This window comes from Otolemur garnettii, unplaced genomic scaffold (assembly GCF_000181295.1).
Source record: "Otolemur garnettii isolate 467f Iridium unplaced genomic scaffold, OtoGar3 scaffold00001, whole genome shotgun sequence".
NCBI classification, from domain to species: domain Eukaryota; kingdom Metazoa; phylum Chordata; class Mammalia; order Primates; family Galagidae; genus Otolemur; species Otolemur garnettii.
The window spans coordinates 29,664,015-29,684,255 of record NW_003852396.1 but is presented as its reverse complement, the minus strand read 5'-3'; the positions used below and the strand labels follow the sequence as shown (position 1 = coordinate 29,684,255).

The window sequence follows — 20,241 nt, the reverse complement described above, 5'->3', positions numbered from 1 at the left end:
CAGCAATTCTACTTCTGTGTATACAGTCAAAATAATTGAAAGTAGGGCCTTGAAGAGATATTTGTATACCCATGTTCACAGCAGCATATTCGCAACAGCTAAAATGTGGAAGCCGCCCGGGTGGATGAAAGGATAGCAAAATGTGATAGGTACATACAATGGAATATTATTTGACCATAAAAAGGAAGGAAATCCCGTCATGTGCTACAACATGGACGAACACTGAGGACATTATGCCAGTCACAAAAAGACCAATACTATATGATTCTAATTATATAGGGTATCCAAGTAATCAAAATCATAGAGACAGAAAGTAGAAAGTGGGGTGTCAGGGGCTGGGGACAGAGGAGGATGCAGAGTTTCAGTCCGGGAAGACGAAGAGTTCTGGAGATGGGTTGCAGAAGAGTGGAAATGTACCTAACACAACTGGACTAACTACACACTTAGAAAAGGTCATGAGGGTAAATTTTACGTTATGTGTACTTTGCCACGATTAAATATTTTTGTAAAAACTTAAGAAAAATGAAAGAAAGGAAGGGATGGGAATAGATAAAGCAAATGTGGCCAAGCCTTGACAACTGTTGAACTTAGGTGATGGGTATGTGGCAGTCTATTGTTATTCTCCCCAGTATTGTGTCTGTTTAAAACATTCTAAAATAAGAAAACTTGAACACTCCCCCCTTGACCCCACAGCTCTTTCCAGGGACCACACCCCTTCTCTGCATCCCCTACAGCTGGAACAAAGGGCTGCCTGGGTTCATGTGTTCACTTCCACTCACCATCTCGCCCAGGCTTCTGGCCCCGGCCCGTCTCTGAACTGGCTCTTGTCAGCCTGACTCGTCCACAGGGCCAGGAGCAGAGCAACTTCCTCGTCCCCACCTTACCTGGGACCAGCATCATCCACACATTCCCTGCTCCTTGAACTTCTCTCCTCCCTGGGCTTCTGGTTTCATATCTTTGGTCCCCTCCACCTGCCTGGCCTTCCTGCTCTGTGTCTCTGCTGCTCCTGCTCACCTCCTCAGGCTCTAGATGACGGAGCGTGCAGGCTCAGGGCTCAGGCCTCTCCTGTCGCCAAGCTCTCTTTTTGTGTCATCCCAGCCAGGATGGGATATATGTCCCCAGCCTGGACCTCATGCTCTCTAACATCATCAACTGGATGACTGACTTAACATGTCCCAATCACAGCTCTCAATTTCTGCCTCCTTGTCCTCCCTGCCCAGGTAACCCTGACCTCCTCCAACCTTTGCCCGTCTAAGAAACATCTCCACCATCCATCACTTGGATTTTCAAGCCAAAAACCTGAGAGTTGTCCTCAGTTTCTCCTTCTTGTTCACCTTTCTTTCATTCATCAGCAAGTTCTGTCTTTTCTGCCTACCAAATGTCACCAAAGTTTATCCATGTGTCTAACTCTTCTGCCATCCCCTGAGCCCACACACCAACATCTCCTGCCTAGGTGGCTGTAGGAGCCTCCAACTGCTCTGCCCACTTCCTCTCTGCACCTCCCAACTCTACCGCACTCAGCAGCCAGAACAACCTTTCAAAACCATTCATTGGACTGTGTTACTTCCCTCCCTGAACCCATTGGTGTCTTCCCATGACAGTGTCACACACAGTGTTGTATGCGGGCATTTCATATTGTCAGAACCATTACCTCAGAATCGCACATGCAATGTCAGGTTGAGGGTCACATGACATCACACTCTTGCTTTCATGTACTTACTGTCACTCCATGACACACCTTTGTTTGCACACTCAGCCTCACTATAGCACATGATTGAGACACACTTGATTTCACAATAAAGTGTCAGACACTCAGGCCACATACTCAGGACTACACCCATTATTGTACAATGTCAATTGCTCACATTATGTATTTGATTCTCAGGGTGTCATACCCTCTGTGCACCCATCATCACCCACAGTGTCACACACATAGTAACAGTGTGCAATATAATTCAGTGGTATCATTCAGCATTACACACTATCAATCATACAGTTATCATGGTGTCACACACTTAGTATCACAGAGTGTCACATACTCAGTCACTCACCCACTCCCCACACAGCACCCCAGGATCACAATCAGACACTTGGTATCACATGTCACAAGCTTAGTGTCACATGCCAGGTAGACTATTCACTGTCTCACAGTGTCTCAGTGTCACCCTTGGTATCGCCGGGGTCCCTCCCACCCCCACCCTGCTGGGCACAGTCGCCAGAGCTGCTACCCCATGTCAAGTCTGTTTCCTGTTGTTGTGCTCAAAGTCCTCAGCCACCGCTTGTTCCTTCAAGGATTTCCTGTTGTCAAGGCCCCAGTCAGGCCTGGCCCAGTCTGGGATATACAGCCCTAAGCCTAAGAGCCAGCCGGCAGGAACCCTGGGCCCCTTCCCTACTGTGAATCTGGCTGGCTCATGGGATTTTTCCATCCTCCCCTATCAGTCAGCCCAGATCCCTCATGTGCCTGGGCTTGTGATGGCTCCACTGGCATGGGCAGAGGAGATGGCCTCTGGCCTTGCCCTACTCCCAGGATGCCCAGCCTGCAAGAAGCTGCCTACCCTGTCTGAACAACTTTGGACAAGACCAGCAGGGGTTCTGTCTAGAGCGGCTGGAAGCCTAAGGAGGGGAAGGTGGAAGACAGAGGACAAAGGGTTAGAGGGTTATAGAGCTAGGGAAGTCTTCCCAGAGGAAAGCCTGCTGAGAGCCAGGAAACAAGGAGGAAGAGGAGGAAAAGGCATTCCAAGTGGGGGCACCAGACAGGAAGAAAGTCTTGGAGGCTGGAACTGGAAGAGACAGAGCGGACAGAGACAAAGACAGAACAAGAGAGACAGGAGGTTATTCTGTGGGATTTGGAGAAAACAGGCTTCTCTGCCATCAGCTTCCCCTTCTCCTTCACTCAGCATTCAGATACAGGCTCTAAGCAGAGCCCTTGGGCATGCCCCTCCCTCTTGGCCCTGCCTATGTCTCCACAGATTGCCCCCCACGGCTGCCAAGACCCCTTGCCTCCTGCCCTGGTCGGTCTGCAGGAAGGACACACGGAGGCCAGTGCACACGCTCCCAACACGGCTTGAGATAAATATTTCCCGGGAAACGGAACTTGTTCTCTCTGTGTTTACAGCCAAGGGCCAGGCAGGACAGTGGGGGAGGGGCCAGTGGAAGAACCTCATCCCCGGCCCACAGCATCAAGCTGGGCACTGCCTCAGACCTGCTGTGCACGTCCGAGTCAGGATCTGCCTCTCTCTGAGCCGGGATGCAAGGGGTCTGGGTCTAGGCTTGCCCACACTCCTGTCTGGGTCTTAGCTTGTGTTTTCTCTGGGTGCAAATCTTGCACTTTGATGCCTCCCTCTTGAGACTGTCTTCTCTGATTGCAAGACTGATAGTGCCCATCTCTCTCTTATCCTCAGGTAGTCAGGGGTGTGGACAGACAGATGGGCAGACAGAGAGGCAGGAGTGGCAGCTGAGACCACCTCCCTGGCCCCAAGTCCCTGCACACCCTAGCCTTGTGCAGCCTGACAGGTGGGCACAGACAGATGGCAGGGCCTCAGGGCCCTATGGATGCCAGATGCTATGGCCAACTTGTTGGCAGCAACTCCCTCGGGGCCATGGGACATCATTGAGGCCACTTGCTCCTGAAGTGCCGAATCCAGGAGAAGGCAGGCACATCTGGCAGTTAGGAGCACTCACTTGAGAATTTTAAACATGAGCCTGAAAAGCGCTGCCTGCAACAGCCCTTCCAGCCTCACCCCAGTGCTCCCCTCCCTGTAAGATATGCTTCACGGACATGTTCAACCCTCTCCCCCGGAGGCCTGGCAGCATCCCTCACGCCCTTGCACAAGCTGTTCCTTCTCCCTCAAAGCCCTGCAAAGGCCCCTGTGGCAATCCCACCTCCACTACCACCCTGGCTCCTACCCTGCCTATTGCTGCCCTGCTATGCTTGGTTTACTTATCGACCATCAGTGGCCTCAGTCTCATCCCCAACTTGGAAGCTAAGCTTTGCTCAGTCCAGGACTCAGTAGGTTTTGGAGTGGGGTTCTAAGTACTAAGCCAGCCTCCTGAAGACCTTCTGGGGCTGAGTCCTTGCTCCAACCTCCTCTATTTCATGCTGGTCTTTATGGCATTCATTTGGTCCTGTCAGAAGCATGTGGACTCCTCTGACTGCTCAGCTCCTCTCTGCCTTCATTCGGCTTTACCTGTCTCCATCCTTCCAAGTTCCAAGGCTGTCTCCTCCAGGAAGTCTCTGAGACTGCCCAACCCAGCAACTTTGCCCCCTTCCTGGAACTACTTAGAACAGCCCTACTCACAGCCATTCTTGTTCATTCAACAAGTGTTTATTGAGTACCTGCTGTATAACCAGGCCTATGCCAGACCCCACATAGGCCCAAAAGAGACAAAGGAGACACAGTCTTGGTCTTTGTCCCTCTTCCCCGGGTTTACAATCACATGGAAAAGGATAAATAACACATATAACCATGGGGAATAACAAGGTACCAACTGCAGGCTCAGGGAAACTTAGGGTCTGTGAGTGCCTGGGACTGCAGTGAGTGCCTGTAGGAGTCTGACTCAGCCTGAGGTGGAGGGAGCAGTCTGAGAGGACTTCACAGAGGAGGTTACATTTCATTAGGGCCTTAAAAAGAGAGAAAAAGGGAAAGGTGCTCCAGACAGAGGAGTCAGTGTGAGTGAAGGCAGGGAGGCCAGAAGAGTGGGTTCATGGTAGGGAGTGGGCACAGCCATTTGGCTGAAGCATGGGGTGAAGGGTGGACACGAGGGGGACCCGGTAGGCAAAGCCAACAATGCCATGCCAAGGGTGAGGTCTTTACCTGTCCCAAGAACAACAGTAAAGGAGCCAGTGCTAGGCAGTGCCTTGGGTGCTCAGTGCAGATACCTATGGCCTAGATACCTATGTCCACATCTGCCTCACCCCTATCCATCCCAGTTCCCCTCTGGGCCTGGAAAGCCGCACAGACAGGGCATGGACTCGGTGCACTCGGTTCACCAGCTTGAATGGCCTCCGCCCTGATTTCCAGGGAGAGTAAAGATGCAGACGCCTGGCCCTGAAGAAGGATGCCAGGCTAAGCTGCCAGGGCCTCTCCTCCAAGTTGTTTGCTGGCACAGGGGCCCGGGAGCGATCCCAGGAGGGTGTGCTAAGCAGATGCCTGCTGGTAGAAACCGGTGCTGGCAGCTCTGCTCTCCTGGCTGCTGCCCAGCCAGTGCCAGGACAGCATGCCATGCCCACAGAACCTTCACAAACCTTAGTCCAGCCCTGTGATGTACCCTGTCTCATGGGGGTACGGCCCACTCCTGGCTCCAAGGATGGCATCTGCAAGGGACAAGGGAAAGGGGCAGAGGCCACACCATAGGCCAGGCCCCTCATGCTTAGTGTCTTTGTAACTTATACCAACAGCTCTGTTGTGATAATGTCCAATAATAGTAATTATGTCCAAATAATAATGGAGGTTCTTACCCCTGTTTGGCAGGTAAGGAAGCTGATACTCAAGAAGGCTAAGTGGCTGGCTCAAGGTCACATCCCTAGGAAGTGGTGAAACAGGGACTTGAACCTGCTTAACTTTCCACACTATTTGTCCACAGCATGAGCCCATCTTATCTCCCCAGACTCTGCCCTGATAAGAGGGTTCTTTGTCAGGCTCTCAGTCTGTCTTCCCTCCTTCCCTCCAGCCTGAGTAACATCTTGGGTCCCCACTTTCTCCAGTCCTCTCCTTTCTATATCGGGGAGTCCCCAAGGGCAGCCCATCTCTTCTCCCAGCAGGGCCAAGCATGGGCCTGGGCACTCAGGCTAGGTTCTCTCTTGCTGAGAGAGCCCAGAAAACTACTGGGAGGCCAGGCAGACAGTAACCATCTTTGAGACAGGTGTGGGTTGGGAGCAGGACAGAGGTGAGGAGCTCATGGCCTAAGATCTTCAGTCAGAGGCAGTAGGACCCAGACATAAGACAGGCAGAGGGAGACCACAGGGACAAGAGTGAGTGGCACTGGCCTCTCTTGGAGAGGATGGGGCTAGTGGACCTGGACAAGGGGCAGAACATGGGCTTGCGAAGAACAGGACCAATGGTCAAGAAAGAGAGGCTGTCACAGAGGCATAAGCAAGGAGCCAAGACCAGACACCTTCCCTCAGGGCCCAGCCCTCATTACCCAGGAGGGTCTCATCTTCTCTCAAGGCCCCTCTCCCCTTGTGCTTCCTGAGCGGATGACAAATCCAGTCTTTCCTGGCGGGTGGCCGAGGCTGCTGAGACACACTGCAGGCTCCCAGGAACACCATCTGTCCCAGCTCTGGGGGAGCCCCCGCCCCATGGGGAATGCCATGGCAATAAATAAATTAATAATGACTTTCCAGGCCCTCCCCCGCCTCCCTCTGCCAGCTCCCCGCAGCAGGGCCCACTCCCACTTGGAGGAACAGTCTCAGGGGCTTGGCCCTATGTCTCAGCAGGGACACATGCTGTGTGCCAGTTCCCACGTGGGCATTTCTTTTCCTGTCTTACTTAAGGGCAAGGAAAGAGGAGGAGCCTGAGACACATCTGGGCTGCACTCTCAGCTTGCCCTGATCCACTCATTGCACGATCCCTCTGGGCCTCTGTCTCCCCAAATGTAAGAGGGGAATACTAGTGGCCCCTACCTCATAGACTGTTGTGAGAAATAAACAAGATATATCTAAAGCTCCTGGCACACAGGAGGTGCTGGTACAAGCGGCATCTTCCTCTCCTCAGCCTGGTCTGGGCAGATTCATGCTGTTCTGGCTTCATGGTCCAATTTACACACACACACTCACACACAGCCCTCCTTTGTGCCAACCTTTGACATCTGCAGCCCACCCCATTTTTGCTCCACAAGATCCCTCTGAGCATTGAAGATTCCTACAAGGTACCCAGAGCCATCATCGGGGACTGGACTTGGCACCCCTGATTTCAAAGGAAAGGCACTGCTGAGCCCTCACAGGTACCCATCAGAGGGAGGCGGAAGCTTCAGGAATGAAAAAGGCACAGTCCTCAGGCTGAAGGAGCTCACAATGCCCAGAGGAGGATGAACCAGACGTACACACAGTCACATGATGGAGAAACAGGGTGCCATGGCACGGCTCAGTGGGTAACAGACAGCAGAATGCCCCAGCAACTGCCAGGGCAGGAGAGCTCAGAGGAGGGAGCGTGAGCAAGCTTGGTCCTGCAGTCAAGGAGCAGGGAGGACTTCCCGGAGGAGGGGAGGCTAGAGCTGAGCCCAGAAGGGTTTAGGAAACTGAGGGGTAAGAGGCCAGAGAGAGCAGTTGAAAGGGGCAGGAAAGGATGAAGGAGGAGGGACTATGGCCAGGCTGGGGCTGCAGAAGGGCCATGGGATGGGGAGGGAGCACAGAGAATTTTGGGCAAGTTCAAGCCTGTGTATTAGAAGCATCCTTTTGGCAGCCACATGGAGGCTGGGGGCAACTGAAAGCAGGCAGCTGGTGAGCGCCCAAGGGAGAGATGACAGGTCCTAGGAACTCAAGCAGGCACAGGAACTGAGAGGAGGAGAGGGCCTCTGGGAACACTTAGGGCAGAGAATCAACAGGGAATTGTTGGGTGAGGGTAGGGAGGTTGAGGGCAGATCTGAAATGACACTCAGGTGAGCTGGGAGGAGGAGGAACCCTCAGTGGTAGGGATCGCTAGGCCAAGTAAGTAGAGAGTGAGGAAAAATGGTCTTGACATGGGGTGACCCTAAGCTGGAAGTGGTAGGGTTGGGATGCGACTCCAGCCTCCCAGTCCTCCCAGGGTGAAGGCACCGCTCAGACTGACCTTCAGCCTGTGCCACCACCCCCCCAAGCCCACCCACATCTCCCTCCACTGAGCTCTCACCTCCAGTCCGTCGTCTCTACTCCCTGGGGGTTCTGGCTTCTTTGCAAGGGGGTCCTGGCTGGCTGCAGAGACAAGAAGGCCAGGGGCTGAGGCCTGCCGGGCCTTCTCCCCTTCTCCCCAGCCTGCCCTCCCGTCGGCCCCCAGCAAGCCCACAGGTAGCCTCCTCCTCTAGGGAGCCCTGCCTGGTTGCACACTGCTCTCTCCCAGACTCCCTCTTTGTTCTCTGTCTCTCAAGGCCACCTCTGGCTCTGCCACATTCTGGCTCTGTTCTTCAACTCACAGCACAAAACCATGTTCCTTCTTTCTGCCTAGTGCTCTTAAGGAATGGAAATGACCACATCTTTACCCCTTCTCAGGTCCCCTCCACTTCTGCTTCTCTCCAGTGAAGCTCCCCTAGGCCTCAGACCCTCTATCTATAAAGTAGGATCTGTAATGTCACTGGGCTTCTACAGCCAGTCGGGCCTGTGCTCACAAAAAACCAAGGGGCTCCTAGCCCAGGGTTGTTTGAATCCCAAATGAATGTGAACACATGTGTGAGCCCCCACCCCCAGCCTGGCACCCAATCATCTGGGCTCAGATGGGACCTCCCAACCCACATCCCACCAGCACCATTTCCACAGCTACTCAAATGCTGGCAGTGGAGATATTGCCACAGCAGCCTAGAGACACACCAGGGGCTCGCTCACTCATCCCCTGAAAGCCTGTCACCAACTGGGTGGCATTCAGATACCCAGGCTCTCTGAGAGGCACTGCCCAGGGGCCAGCTGCAGGCTCTTGCCCCCTAGCCACACCCCACAAGCCTCCCCAGGCATCGGACAGGCGGCGGGATATTCTGAGCCTGGCGTTGTTCCCGTCAGCTGCTGGCCGCCATGCCAGCCTGGCGCGGGTGCAGGGGCTGATTTGATTTGGCAGCTTTGGAATCGTGTGGTGGGGACCAGAGGGGGAGGGGGATGAGACACCCATCCCTGCTAGAAAATAAACAGCCTCAAGCACTCAGCAAGCAGAGAAGAGGGCACAGTCTGGCACAGGGGTATTTCTGGGTTCCCCACTTGGTGCCCCCCTTTTCTCCCCTAGGCACTGATGCCTGCCCACAACTGCTGGAATCTCTGGCTCTCCTTGGGTTGACTGCAGGGATGATAGTAGCTGCACCTGGTGTGTGGATGCTTGTGGTGTGGCTGTGGTAGGGTATCTGGTTGTCCCACAAGTCCCCATAGCCTGTGGGGTCTCTCTCTTAGCTGAGCTTACAGCTGGGCCTGAGTGTCACCCAGGATGACTGGTTCTGTGTGGGGAATGATGGTCAAGGTGTGGCCATCTCCCACTGTGACTTTGGCTATGTGGCTGAGCCTCTGCTGGTGACTGACTACAGCCCAGGGCATGACGAGGTCACCCACACGCCTGACACTACTGCAGGGTCTAGTATGCATTGGCTTGGTCCTGTTCCTTCCCTCTGTGCAATGACCCCACTAACCTGGCCATGTCTGTGTCCGGCAGAGGAAATGACGAGGGCCAAGATAAGTGCCTGACCCCAGGGCCCGTCCCTTTTGTCCACAAAGCCTAAGCATTTTTCTCCACCCAAAGTCAGATGGTCTCCCACTGAGCTGCCCCAGGACAGCGCCCACCCCTTCCCCTGAGAGGAGGTAGACCTCATGTCAGTGGGTTCTCCAGCCCCCTGCTCAGGCTTCCATCACTCCTGGTAGAGGCTCCTACCCCCTCATCTCCACCCCTTCTGGTTCCCCCTTCACTCGATCAGGTGTGGGGACAGTGATAGGACTAGGAGAGTCTCTCCCAGGCATTCACAGCTCCCCATACTACCACTCCCACCTCAGTGTTCACCATCCTTCTACTCCCCACTCCTACCAGAGAATCTAGATGCCCCAGGATGCTCCCAGATACCCCAGGAATCTGCAACAACTTGTCTATAAGCTGCTGGTGTCCTGAGGACCTGGACCCACAGCCTGCAGTTAGAGAACTGCTGCTGGATCATTAGGGTTTCTGATCCTCTGACCTCTGCACTGTGGGGTCAGACTAGGACCTCTGCCCTAAGGGGCCCATAGGCCAGGGCTGTGCCCCAGATGCCAGGCAGGGAAGTCAGGGTGGGCTGAAGCCTGCTTTGGAAAAGATGCAACCTCTCATCTGTCACCGTCTTCCCATTGTACCAGTAGCATGGGTCCTCCAGGGTCTTCAAGTCTCTCCCTACTCAGCTACAAGAAGCTGGGCCCCTCCTGGAAACACTGAAGGAGCAGCCCCAGGACACCGAGGGGAAGACTCAGCCCTGTCCTCAAGGTCACAGAGAAGGAACCTAGGCTCACAGAGCTCAGCTGTCACAAAGAGGGTGGTGGGATGGAAATAGTCTGCAGAGGGCCTAAGGGGCTTCCTAGAAGAGGTGTGGAGGGGGGCCTCACAGGAAGAGGAGAATGCCAGCTTCAGGGTGGGCTCCTAACTGTGTGATCAGGTTTTCACTTGGGATTTGCACGTCCTCATGATGTACTGCATACATCTGTGTGTCCAAGTGCGTCGGTGCACGTCCCAGTCATGGAGGCCTGACCTCTGGTCTATGTCCCAAGGGCAGTGTCTGCCCCAGGCAGGGGTCATACAAGTCTCAGGGATAGTGAAGGAGAGGATCTGAGCAGAGGAGAGGAATGGAGAGGGAAGGGCCGAGGAGAGACGCCCACATTTCCGGGGACTCTGTGTGCTCAGCATCACACTGACTATGACAGGGATCAGCCCTCAAACCCCTCACACCTGATGCTGAGTGCAATGCACTATGCCCCAGGGGTGAGTGAAGCGTAGCACTGAGCTCTGCCACACCCCGCTGTGCACCTCCAGACAGGACCTTTCTCTCTCTGAGCTGGTTTCCTCATCTGAAGAATAAAAGGTTGCACTTGATGATCTTCGAGGGCTCTTTCAAGTATACTAATCATTTGAGAGAGGCTTCCACACACCAGAGCTAGAGCTGGGGACTTGCAGGAATGGGGAGAGGGCCTGTGGGCAGGCAGAGACAAGAGTGAGGACAGGACAGCAGGAGGAAGGGGTGGCGGAGCAAAGAGAGAAAGCCCAGCCCAAGGAGGCACTCTGTGGTCTGGGCAGCTGGGCGGGGTTCCCTCCCAGGGAAGGAGACATATCCTTAGGCTGCCACAGGAGAGGGGAAACAATGGGACTGTGTGGAGGACAGGCAGCAGCTGTCACCCTACCTGCTTCTGGCCTGCAGGAGGAGAAGAGAAAGGGGTGATGGACAAGGCTTTGCCGTCTAACCTGAGTCACCTGCACTCCTACTCCCCAGGTGGCCCAGAAGGGGATGGCTATCACAATGGGAGCACCAGGACTGGGAATTCAGGCCCTACTGCAATGTGTGACCTAGGCCAACTCCAATCTGTGAACCGGCCTGTCTAGGGAAACCCACCTAGCTAGGGAAACCCACAGATTCATGCAGCTGTTTTGGGATTTTAAGGACCCAGTTAAGATGGGCACTCTAGAAGGACAAAGTCCTCCCCTCAAACCTCGATTCCTGCACAACTTTGGCCTGGGTGCAAGGCATGGGCAGGATGCAGGAGGGAGTGAGATACTGGACCACTGGGCTGGCCTTTTGCCAGGATGGGCTATTGGCCTGTGACATAGTGGAGAACATATCAGTACTTCTAGCCCCTGCCAGGGACCTCCCTTCCTTGACCCCTTCTCGATACCCACTGGGGCAGGAGCAAGGCCCTCCTCAGCCAGTATTCAGGGAGTGCTGATGGCACTCTTTGGCTGCCCTGGCCTCTGCTCTTGTCTGAGTCCTTGGTACTTGGGGCCCTCACAGGCAGGGGTTCATGTGTTTCCATGTCTGTGTCCAGGAAGTGCTCATGTCCTGTTTTCCCCCCTAGGCCAGCACTGTCAGGGAAGGGGTGGGGGTGAGCAGGCCTCTCCTTCCTCTGCTGTGGCCATTTCTGCCCAGAGACTTTGGGGGCTGGGAGGAAAGGGTACTACTCTCTCTGCCATAGTCTGAAACAACGAAGGAATGGAGGCAGAGTTGAAGAGAATGACCACCTTGCTGTGCAAGCTGAGGAGTGGCAGGCCTCTCACTCGCACACACACCAGTTCTGCTGTGGCAGGAGAGACAGCCTGTGTGACACAGGCTGAAAGAGTCTCAATTCTCCTCCAGTGCTAGCCCCGCCCCTTCCTCCCCTCCCTCACTAGGGGTGGGGGCAGCACCCACCATCCCAAGCTATCTGTCTCTATTGCATCTTGTTATGTTTTTAATAACTGAACATTGACATTAACAAGGCAGGTGGTTGCAGCTCTTCCCAGCAGCCCCATTTAGAATCATTGAATCATCACATCATCAAATCCTAGAATCCCAGATTCACAGAATGTCCGTATCTTAAGCTCCTGGAGCCTCAACATCTTAAAATCATAGAATGTCGCAGTCACACAACCATGAATCCACACAGCCCTGGCTAGGAGCTGGGAGTCATGGAACACTAGAATCTTCTCAGTAAGAGCTCCACGAACTGACAATTACACATTCTCAAAGTCATATACCCCTAGCAGTTGGGCTTATATATCCCTTGGTGATACTGACCCCCAACTTCCTTCTTTTACAGGTGAACAAATGCAGCCCAGGAAACGGTTTTGTGCAAGACTACCGGAGAGCATGGAGCCATGCAATGCCCAGCCGGGGACTGCTAGACTGGACCTCCACTTTCGGTGTTCTGGGAAACAGTGGCGCAACTTTTACATTCTGAAATACTAGTATTTATGTTGGGGTGAGGCTGCTCCTCTTTGCTCTTACTCCTGGCCCTCCCCCACTCTTCCTGCTTTTCCCCACCGTCCCCCTCCTGAGCCCACACTACATGCTCTCAGCCCCTCTCACTTTCAGCTCCTAAACCTCTCTTATCCTTTCCATCTCCCTTTGGTGCCCCCAAACAGAGTCAACCATGGATGGGGGTGCCCAAGGCCAGCTTACTCAGAGTAGGGGAAAAGAAAGGCAAAATGCTTCTCCCCACCCCCAGGCCATCAGGTCCTCAGAAGGACCCGGATAGCTCCTCTCAAGGGAGCAGAACCGGAAGGTCCTGGAACCCCAGGGAGCAGCCACATCAGAGGCGGCAGCTTCAAGGGAGTTGGATCTGAAGTTGGGGGAATCAGCTGATTCTTACAATTTACATTAGAACAATCATGTATGTTTAGCATTTTCATAAATTTACATTTTTACTAGTTTTGGAATGTACTCAAGATATTTTTTGATTTGGATTTTATTAAGTATTACATTTCACAGACTATTTTAATTATCAAATTCTGATCACTCCTTGCCCAAGGCAGAGTCTGAGTTCCCCCAGTTACAGGTGAGGATCCAATAGCTCTGAGCCCGGGTCAGGTCTCTGGTTAGCCTCACAGTGTGTGACCTCCTAGGAGGCCTCTGAGACCACTGGGTCTTCCCTCCTGGGCCTCTCAGAGACTGCACGACACCCACCCAGACACCCAAGCAGGGCGCATTATCCCTCTCCCTTCACCTCTGCAGCTGATTGACTCCCTCTTCCACCTCTCCCCTCCATCCTTCAGACATTTTCCTGTCCAGTCCTATTCACCCCTTTCCTGGACCACACCAGTCTTCACCTGTCTCCACCCCATGGCCCAAGGAGCTCCCTAAAACACACAGGTCTCATAAGTTACATCCCTGCTCTCAAGTCCTCCCCTAGTGCCACTTCCCCTCTGGAAAAAGTCCAAAGTCCTGAACATGGCTTACAAGTCCTGCACAATCTGTCCAGGGTAGCTTCAGCAGCCCTCGCTCTTGTTTTCTGATGCTCCCCCATCCCAGAGACTCAGCCCAGGGTCCAGTCCTGTGGAGGGGTGTAGCAATGAGCCTTCACAGTTGCCATTCTCTCTTCTGTCCAGAACTTCCTCTTGGTTCATCCCTCAGGTCTCGGTTTAGATGGTTTAGATTTGTTTCCTCCTGGAAGCTCCCCAACTTACCCCTCCCTCCCACTCTGGGCTGAAGTAGGAGCCCCTGCTCTGTGCCGCTGGCCCCTGAGTTTATCCCCCTCATGCCCTCCATCCCAACACACTCTACCAGCATCCTAGACTTCCTCCCTACCTCAGCCCTGTCACCTAGGTAGGTGCCACCTGCCATGGGGCTGACACTGTTTTGCTCAGACTTGGGAGAGGGTATGGGGAGCATCAAGGCTCCCATCCTGTTCATCTCTACCCACCCTCTCTGTTGAGCACATAGTAGGTGCTCACTAATGTCCACATATAAAGGCAGGAAGGGCAAGAGTGCTTGGAGGAGGTGGGAATCCCTAGGCTGGGCTCGGGGCTTCATGGAGGTGGCATCTGGGAGGATCCTCCATATGTCACTGCTAAGGCAACAGCTGGGGACAGGCTATAGGAGGTGCCCAGGCCAACCCTACCTAGGGCCACCAGAGCAAACCATTAGAGTGGGAACAGCAGCTGCAATGAAGGAAACTCAGTGCCCTAGGCCCCAGGCCTCTGGAGGGGCTGGCTATGCATTCAAGGAAAGCTTCCTGGAGGAGGGGTTACTTTTGGCTGGTTTGGTGTAAGGAAGAAGGTAGAGATGCGTCAGGTTGGAGAAAGTGGTGAGGGACAGGGATGTGAAAAGAAAGCTCTTTCCCATCTTGTCGTTTACCCTTGGGAGGCCAAGGTCAGAGAGGTAGGTGGATGGGCAGGAGAAGGAAAGAAGTCTGAGGTGCAATGGAGATAACATCAGTGCCGACACCATGGTCAGGGCGGGTATGGATGGCTGGGGTTGGCAGGGAGCAGGTCCCCAGCTGTGGCTGGGAAACATTTCCTGTCTCCTTGCCAGGGGGGTCATTAATAATCGTTTACCCGCCGCAGGCAGCACGGAGGCCAGCCAGGGAGCAGCATGGTGCTGGGGCCAGAGCCCAGCCTGGTGGCCAGAAAAGCTATATTCTGATACCAGCCCTGCCACCTCGTTGTGAGACCTGGACCAGTCACCTGACTGTCAGTCTCTGAGAATGCTGGTAAAAGGAGAGTCTGATGAGAATGTTGCCTTGAGTCCCCTCGTTGGTCTGGGCCTCAGTTTCCCTAAATGGCAGCTGGGTTGCCAACCCTGCAGGGCAGTTATGGAAAACTGATGCTAGATGTGAGCATCTAGATTATGCCAAGCCAAGCTCAGGACACATGGGACGAGGAGAGGGAAGACCCAGATAAAACCTTTGCTGAGCACATATTCTGGCAGAAAACAGAATCCAGCACTGCGGGGTGCACACAAAGAGCCTCATGAAACCAGGTGCACCAGGCTGGGGGAAACCTAGAAGGGAGGGCCAGCTGCCCAGGACCAGAAGACTGACAGTGTGTCTGGACACAGAAGGTAGGAGTTCCATGAGACCAATTTGGTCACTATTATGACCCCAGGACTTAAAACTGTGCCCGCCTAGTACATAGCAGATACTCAATACTTTAAGAGAAGTGAATGAGTGAATCTGTTAAATAAGAGATTTGTGGAAAGGACCTTAGAATTTGGAAAGAACTGCCTAAAAGATGATAGTAATGATGATGATGATGATGATGACAACGATGATGACAGTGACAATATTTCAAGACAAAGACAATGAGATGGATGGAAAGGGTGACAAGAAAGCTTGAGAAAGCGGGAGGCCCAGGGATAGCCGTCCAAAGGCAGATAGGACTGGTTGGGGAAGGGCCAGCTGCCTTCCCTTGTACCAAAGATCCCTTTTGCCAATTGGGCCAGAATCTTCCTTAGCCTTAGGCTACATTTCTCTGCCCATTCCAAGAGCCTTCAAAGACCAGCGCAAGCTTATTCACTGGAGAGAATCTTCTGGCAGGTGATGCTGAGGCATCACCTCAGCCCCTTCCCCAACTGACTCAAATTGTCTGTTCCTTCCATTTTTAAGGAGTCTTGGACTTTCACTCTCTCAAACACCTGTTCAGAGTCTGCCAGATAAGGTTTCCCATAGCTCTCTCTGGAGGGTATGACCTGGCTCCTCCTGCTGCCTGCATCTGCCCCATCACACTAGAGGGTCCCCAAAAGTTTGGCCAGCTCTCCCTTTTCACAAAGGGTCTCTGCGAGGACAGGACTATTTCTTACCCATCATATGTGGGTCAACAAAAATAGAGATGGATTGAGGTTGCCCTGGTTGTCTCCCAGCCCAGGTATCCTCCGCGGGGGCTGCAGCCACAGAGAGAAGGAAAGAGAAGCGAGCCTGGAGAAGGGTGTGCTCGGCAGCTCAGCACCCTGAGGTGACGTGAGCTTTGGGCCACCACGGACTAAGACGCACTGTTGACAAACTCACCCAACTCCATGCCCAGCCCAAGCTGCTCTTGTACCAAGAGGTTCCGCTGAGGCTACCACCAGGCCTCATTGCCTGCCCCCGCCCCTCCCCTCCACAGAACACTGTGAGGTGGTGCTAAGCACAGGAACCTTGTCTGCACATCCATCCTCTCCCAACCCCCTCCAAACCGGGCCCCAAACACAACCAGTCAGGCTAAGAGGAAAAGAACAAAGGTTCCCGGACCGCGACATCGCCTGCCGCCCGCCTGTCCAGCGCCTGCTTAGCCGGAAACCCAAAACAAAGGCCTTGGTCAAAGTGAGGAGGATGAAGGGCAAAGGGTAGGGGCAGCTTGGGCTGGGGGGGATGCAAGAACGTCACAGGGCATCTCTGGGGACCTCAGTGGGAGGGGAGCAAAGGAAGAACGGCAGCCAAGTCCTCCCTGCACACACACGTCACTCCACAAACATTTATGGGGCACCTGCTATATTCCACACAGCCCAAACATGACATACCTTATTCCTCCCACTATACACCTTCCCCCCACAGCAAATTCTGCTGCTTTCAACATCCCTACCCCATCCCCTAGCTCACTGGACACCCCTCACTCACTCTTCACTACACATGCAAACAGTTCACAGGAAGAAAAGATCACATAATTCACATCTCACACCCAAAAGTCACACAGCCCACACACCCACACTTCATGCCACACTCACACCCAGTCTCCCACCATGCACCTCACACACCTCTCCCTCACCTCCCAACCACAGACATATGCACCCAATCAAATTCAACACACATATCACCCAGACTCAGAGACACATGCAAACACACCCTGCATAGGTAATGTGCACACCTACTGTCACACATTTGTGGGCACACGTAGCCCCTCAGCATAGACAGCCCTGCTGGCACACTGCCTTCTTCCATCCCACCCCCATGTGTGCATGTGTGTGCACACGCATACACACACTTTCAACTGGGCTCCTGGTCTAGGACCCCATGGCCTGGCTGCACCCTTTCCTGGCTGTTCCAGGAACAGCCACCACACAGAGACATGACACTCAAACACCAACACACAGGTGTATATATATGTTCCCCCAAGCAAACCCAGGGTATGTCACCATGGCTCTAAGCCAGTCACCTAGGCCACAAACACAAGCAACTCCCCAACTCCTCTCTGATAAGACATCCAATAGAACCCATCAGTCCCCCACAGTGGCCCTTCCTGTCTACACACAACACCCAGTAACATACACAGCCCCCATGCAAGCTGCCCCCACAAAAGCTCCACCTTACAATGACAGACACACAACTACATACACACGAGTTCTCTCCACACACAACCGTCACACACCCAGCTGCCACCACCCACAGCACTGCCTCCCTAGCCACACACAGCATGCACCATGGATTCATAATGTCTACATTCCCCACCATCTTCCCACACACAATCTCCCTCATGAGGACACAATGAGACTCGACACAACACATAGGATTACACACAAGGCACACCCGAACCATGCAGCCCAGCCCATGCTACACACACATCGAAACGCTTACACAAACACATACACTCCTAACTCACCCCACCACAGGTGACTAATAGCAGGTTGCAGTCTACTCTCCCCCATCCCAAACCCCGCTGCCCCTCTCAAGAATAAAGCTCAGGGATGGATGCTTTATAAGTTACAAACACTGGTGCCCTACCACGGGCTCCCCACCCACCTCAGATTCCCTGGGCAGCACTGGAGGGCAGCACAGTCCATGTTCAAGCGTTTCCACCTGAGCCCAGAGCACACTATACCTGAGAATGCGGGTAGAGGTTGGGGGAGGTCTGGGGACACTGGCCCTGCTCTCTGAGCTTGCCCCCTCCTCACACCAAAGCAGAGGCAGATGTAAGAAGAAGAGATGACCTCAGAAAGAAGATAGAAACCTAGAGAAGTTGGGGGAAGAGAGAGACCAAGAAAGGTGGGCACATGGGGGAACAGAGAGAAGCAGAAGGGCAGAGAGCAAACCCAGAAAGACTTCCAGAGAAACCAGAAGAGAAACCCAGAGAATAAAGTGGGACTACCACACCCAAAGAGAAACAAGAGGGAGGGGGAGACCAGCACGAAAAGACCAGAGGACCTCAAATACAGGAGGGAGGAAAGGAATGGGGTGGGGTGGGAGATCCTGTAGAGGAGGTGAGAGGACCCCTGGCAGAAAAAGGGCTCTGCACCCTGGGGTTGTTCGGAGCCAAGGACTGAAGTCTAGTTGGTTGAGTAGGAATCTGGATAGGTGCACAGCTGAGGCTGTGACGTGGACTTCAGGAGCCTGAGGTGAGGCCCCAGCTTTGAAGTGGGTCCCAGTAGAAAGTGGGGGTTCAGGTGCTCTGGCTGTGCTAGTATATGGATGGTTAAGGTCCAGAGGCTAGGGCAGGAGTCCTCCACTTATCTAGGGGGAGTGGGGAAGCATAGGGAGAGCTCTCAAGTGCAGACTGGGGTCCCACTGTGGACTGGGAGTTCAGGGGTTGGGGTTAACTCTGGTCCTAGATCCGAATGAGGTTCAGAGCTTGACTGTGAGCCGGGGCTTCAAGGGCTCTGAGTATGAGCTGCAGTCCAGTACCAGAGTAGGATTCAGAACTAGGGGAGGGATCCCCTCCCTGAGGAGGTTTCAGAGGGCTCAGATCAAGGTGGACCACGGAGCTGGAGTCTGCATGCTCCGCGGAGGACCCGGCCCGGCGCTCGCCGGACACCGGGTTCCCCTTGTGCCCAGAGCGGGGCCCCCCCCCCTACCTGCAGGCTGTCGGCGCATGGTTGCGGCGGCGGCGGCTCGTCCGGCTTGAGGAAGACCTGCTGGCCCCGCCTAAGGAATTGGACAACAGCGATGAGGATGTGGTGCAGCACCAGGACCATGCTCGCAGCCGCCCGCCCGCCCGCCCGCCGGCCCGGCTGCTGTGCTCGGTCAGCGCGTCCGCGACAGCTTCGCCGGGTCCGCGAGAGTGTCCGCCCCGGCCCCGCCCCGGCCCGCCCCCGACCCGCCCCCAGCCCGCCCCAGCCCCGCCTTTCTCCCGGCAGAGGGGACAGCACCTCTCAGCCCGTCGGATCTTCAGACCCACCAGATCCCCCATCGGCTCTCACTTCCCTTCTCTCTCCGTTCCCTAGATTCCCTAAATTCTTCCAGCTTGTCTGCATTTAGGATCCCCCGCCAGGCAGCGGCTTTCAGCCTTCGCTCCCTTCCGCTTGCTCCACCGCCACTCCTCTTGCTATCTCAGAGCCCCCACCCTGTCTGATCGCACTCTCTCCCCCTCACTACCACTTTCAGTCCTGGGTCTCAGCTAGAGTCCGGAGGCAAGAGACCAGCAGAGTTGGGGGAGAGAGTGGAGAAGATAGTGGAGGGGCCGCGGACCATACAGGAACCCTGGGCTTGCTCCTCTCCCTTAACCCCAGGAGGAAAAGGGATGTCAGGGAGAATTTCAGAGGTCGCTCCGAGATGGAGAGGCCATGGAGCAGTAGAAAATCTGCCAGGTAGACACGTGCGCAAAGCCACGGGAGGAGCGCTCACGCAGACAGACGCACCACTCCTGAGTGGGGGTAAGGCCACTGGGCACCCAGGACTGGGCAATCAGGTCTGGTCGTAGTCTCTGGAGGACGGAGAGGATGCAGGCCCCGGGACCACGCAGTCCTCAGTTCCGCGGTGGGACTCGCGCTCCCGGAGCGCATTTCTCTGCAGAGCCGCCTCTGGGTTCAGATGCTTGCGGCAGCCGCGACACTCCTGCGCCCCCTGCTGTCGTATGGCAGCGGTGCAGTCCGGCCTCAGTGGCCGGCTGCCTGGCTGCAGGGGCGGGGGGCGGGTCACTGGGGTCAGCTGGGCCCTGCACCGACTGACCAGTTCTTAGCTTCAGCTTGACATAGAGCGGCCAAGGTCATGGGACGTATCTGGACTGAGGGTGCACTTGAGTCTTGCTCGACAGAGGGACGGTGCACTTGAGTCTGCTTGGTCTATGCCAGCAACTTGCTGCATGACCTTGGTCAGATCCCCTCTCCTGCTTTCTGAGCCCGTTTTCCTGTCTTCCTCACAGGACTGCCAAGAGCAAAGTCCCCTGACAGCTCTCACTGTGGTCTGACCTGAATCCTTCCTCTCTACAACTGCCTCCCCAACTCTTGGAGGGTGAGTCAGTGAACCCCCAG

At 54.6% G+C, this 20,241-nt stretch overlaps 1 protein-coding gene across 2 annotated transcripts in view; it reads right to left on the bottom strand.

The window, feature by feature from the left end:
- The window catches only part of PDE2A (phosphodiesterase 2A), a 65,400-nt gene extending 46,352 nt beyond the window's left edge, over positions 1-19,048 (bottom strand). Inside the window, exons 1-2 of one of the 2 annotated variants that reach the window (XM_023510500.1) lie at positions 18,847-19,028; positions 7,827-7,888 (exon numbers count right to left, since the gene is read on the bottom strand). In XM_023510500.1, the coding sequence (XP_023366268.1) occupies positions 7,827-7,888; positions 18,847-18,865 (81 nt within the window). In that variant the 5' untranslated portion in view covers positions 18,866-19,028. Of the gene's footprint in view, positions 1-7,826; positions 7,889-18,846 lie in introns of both variants that reach the window. The other variant, XM_023510464.1, reaches the window with a different exon arrangement.
- Between the last annotated feature and the right edge of the window lie 1,193 nt (positions 19,049-20,241).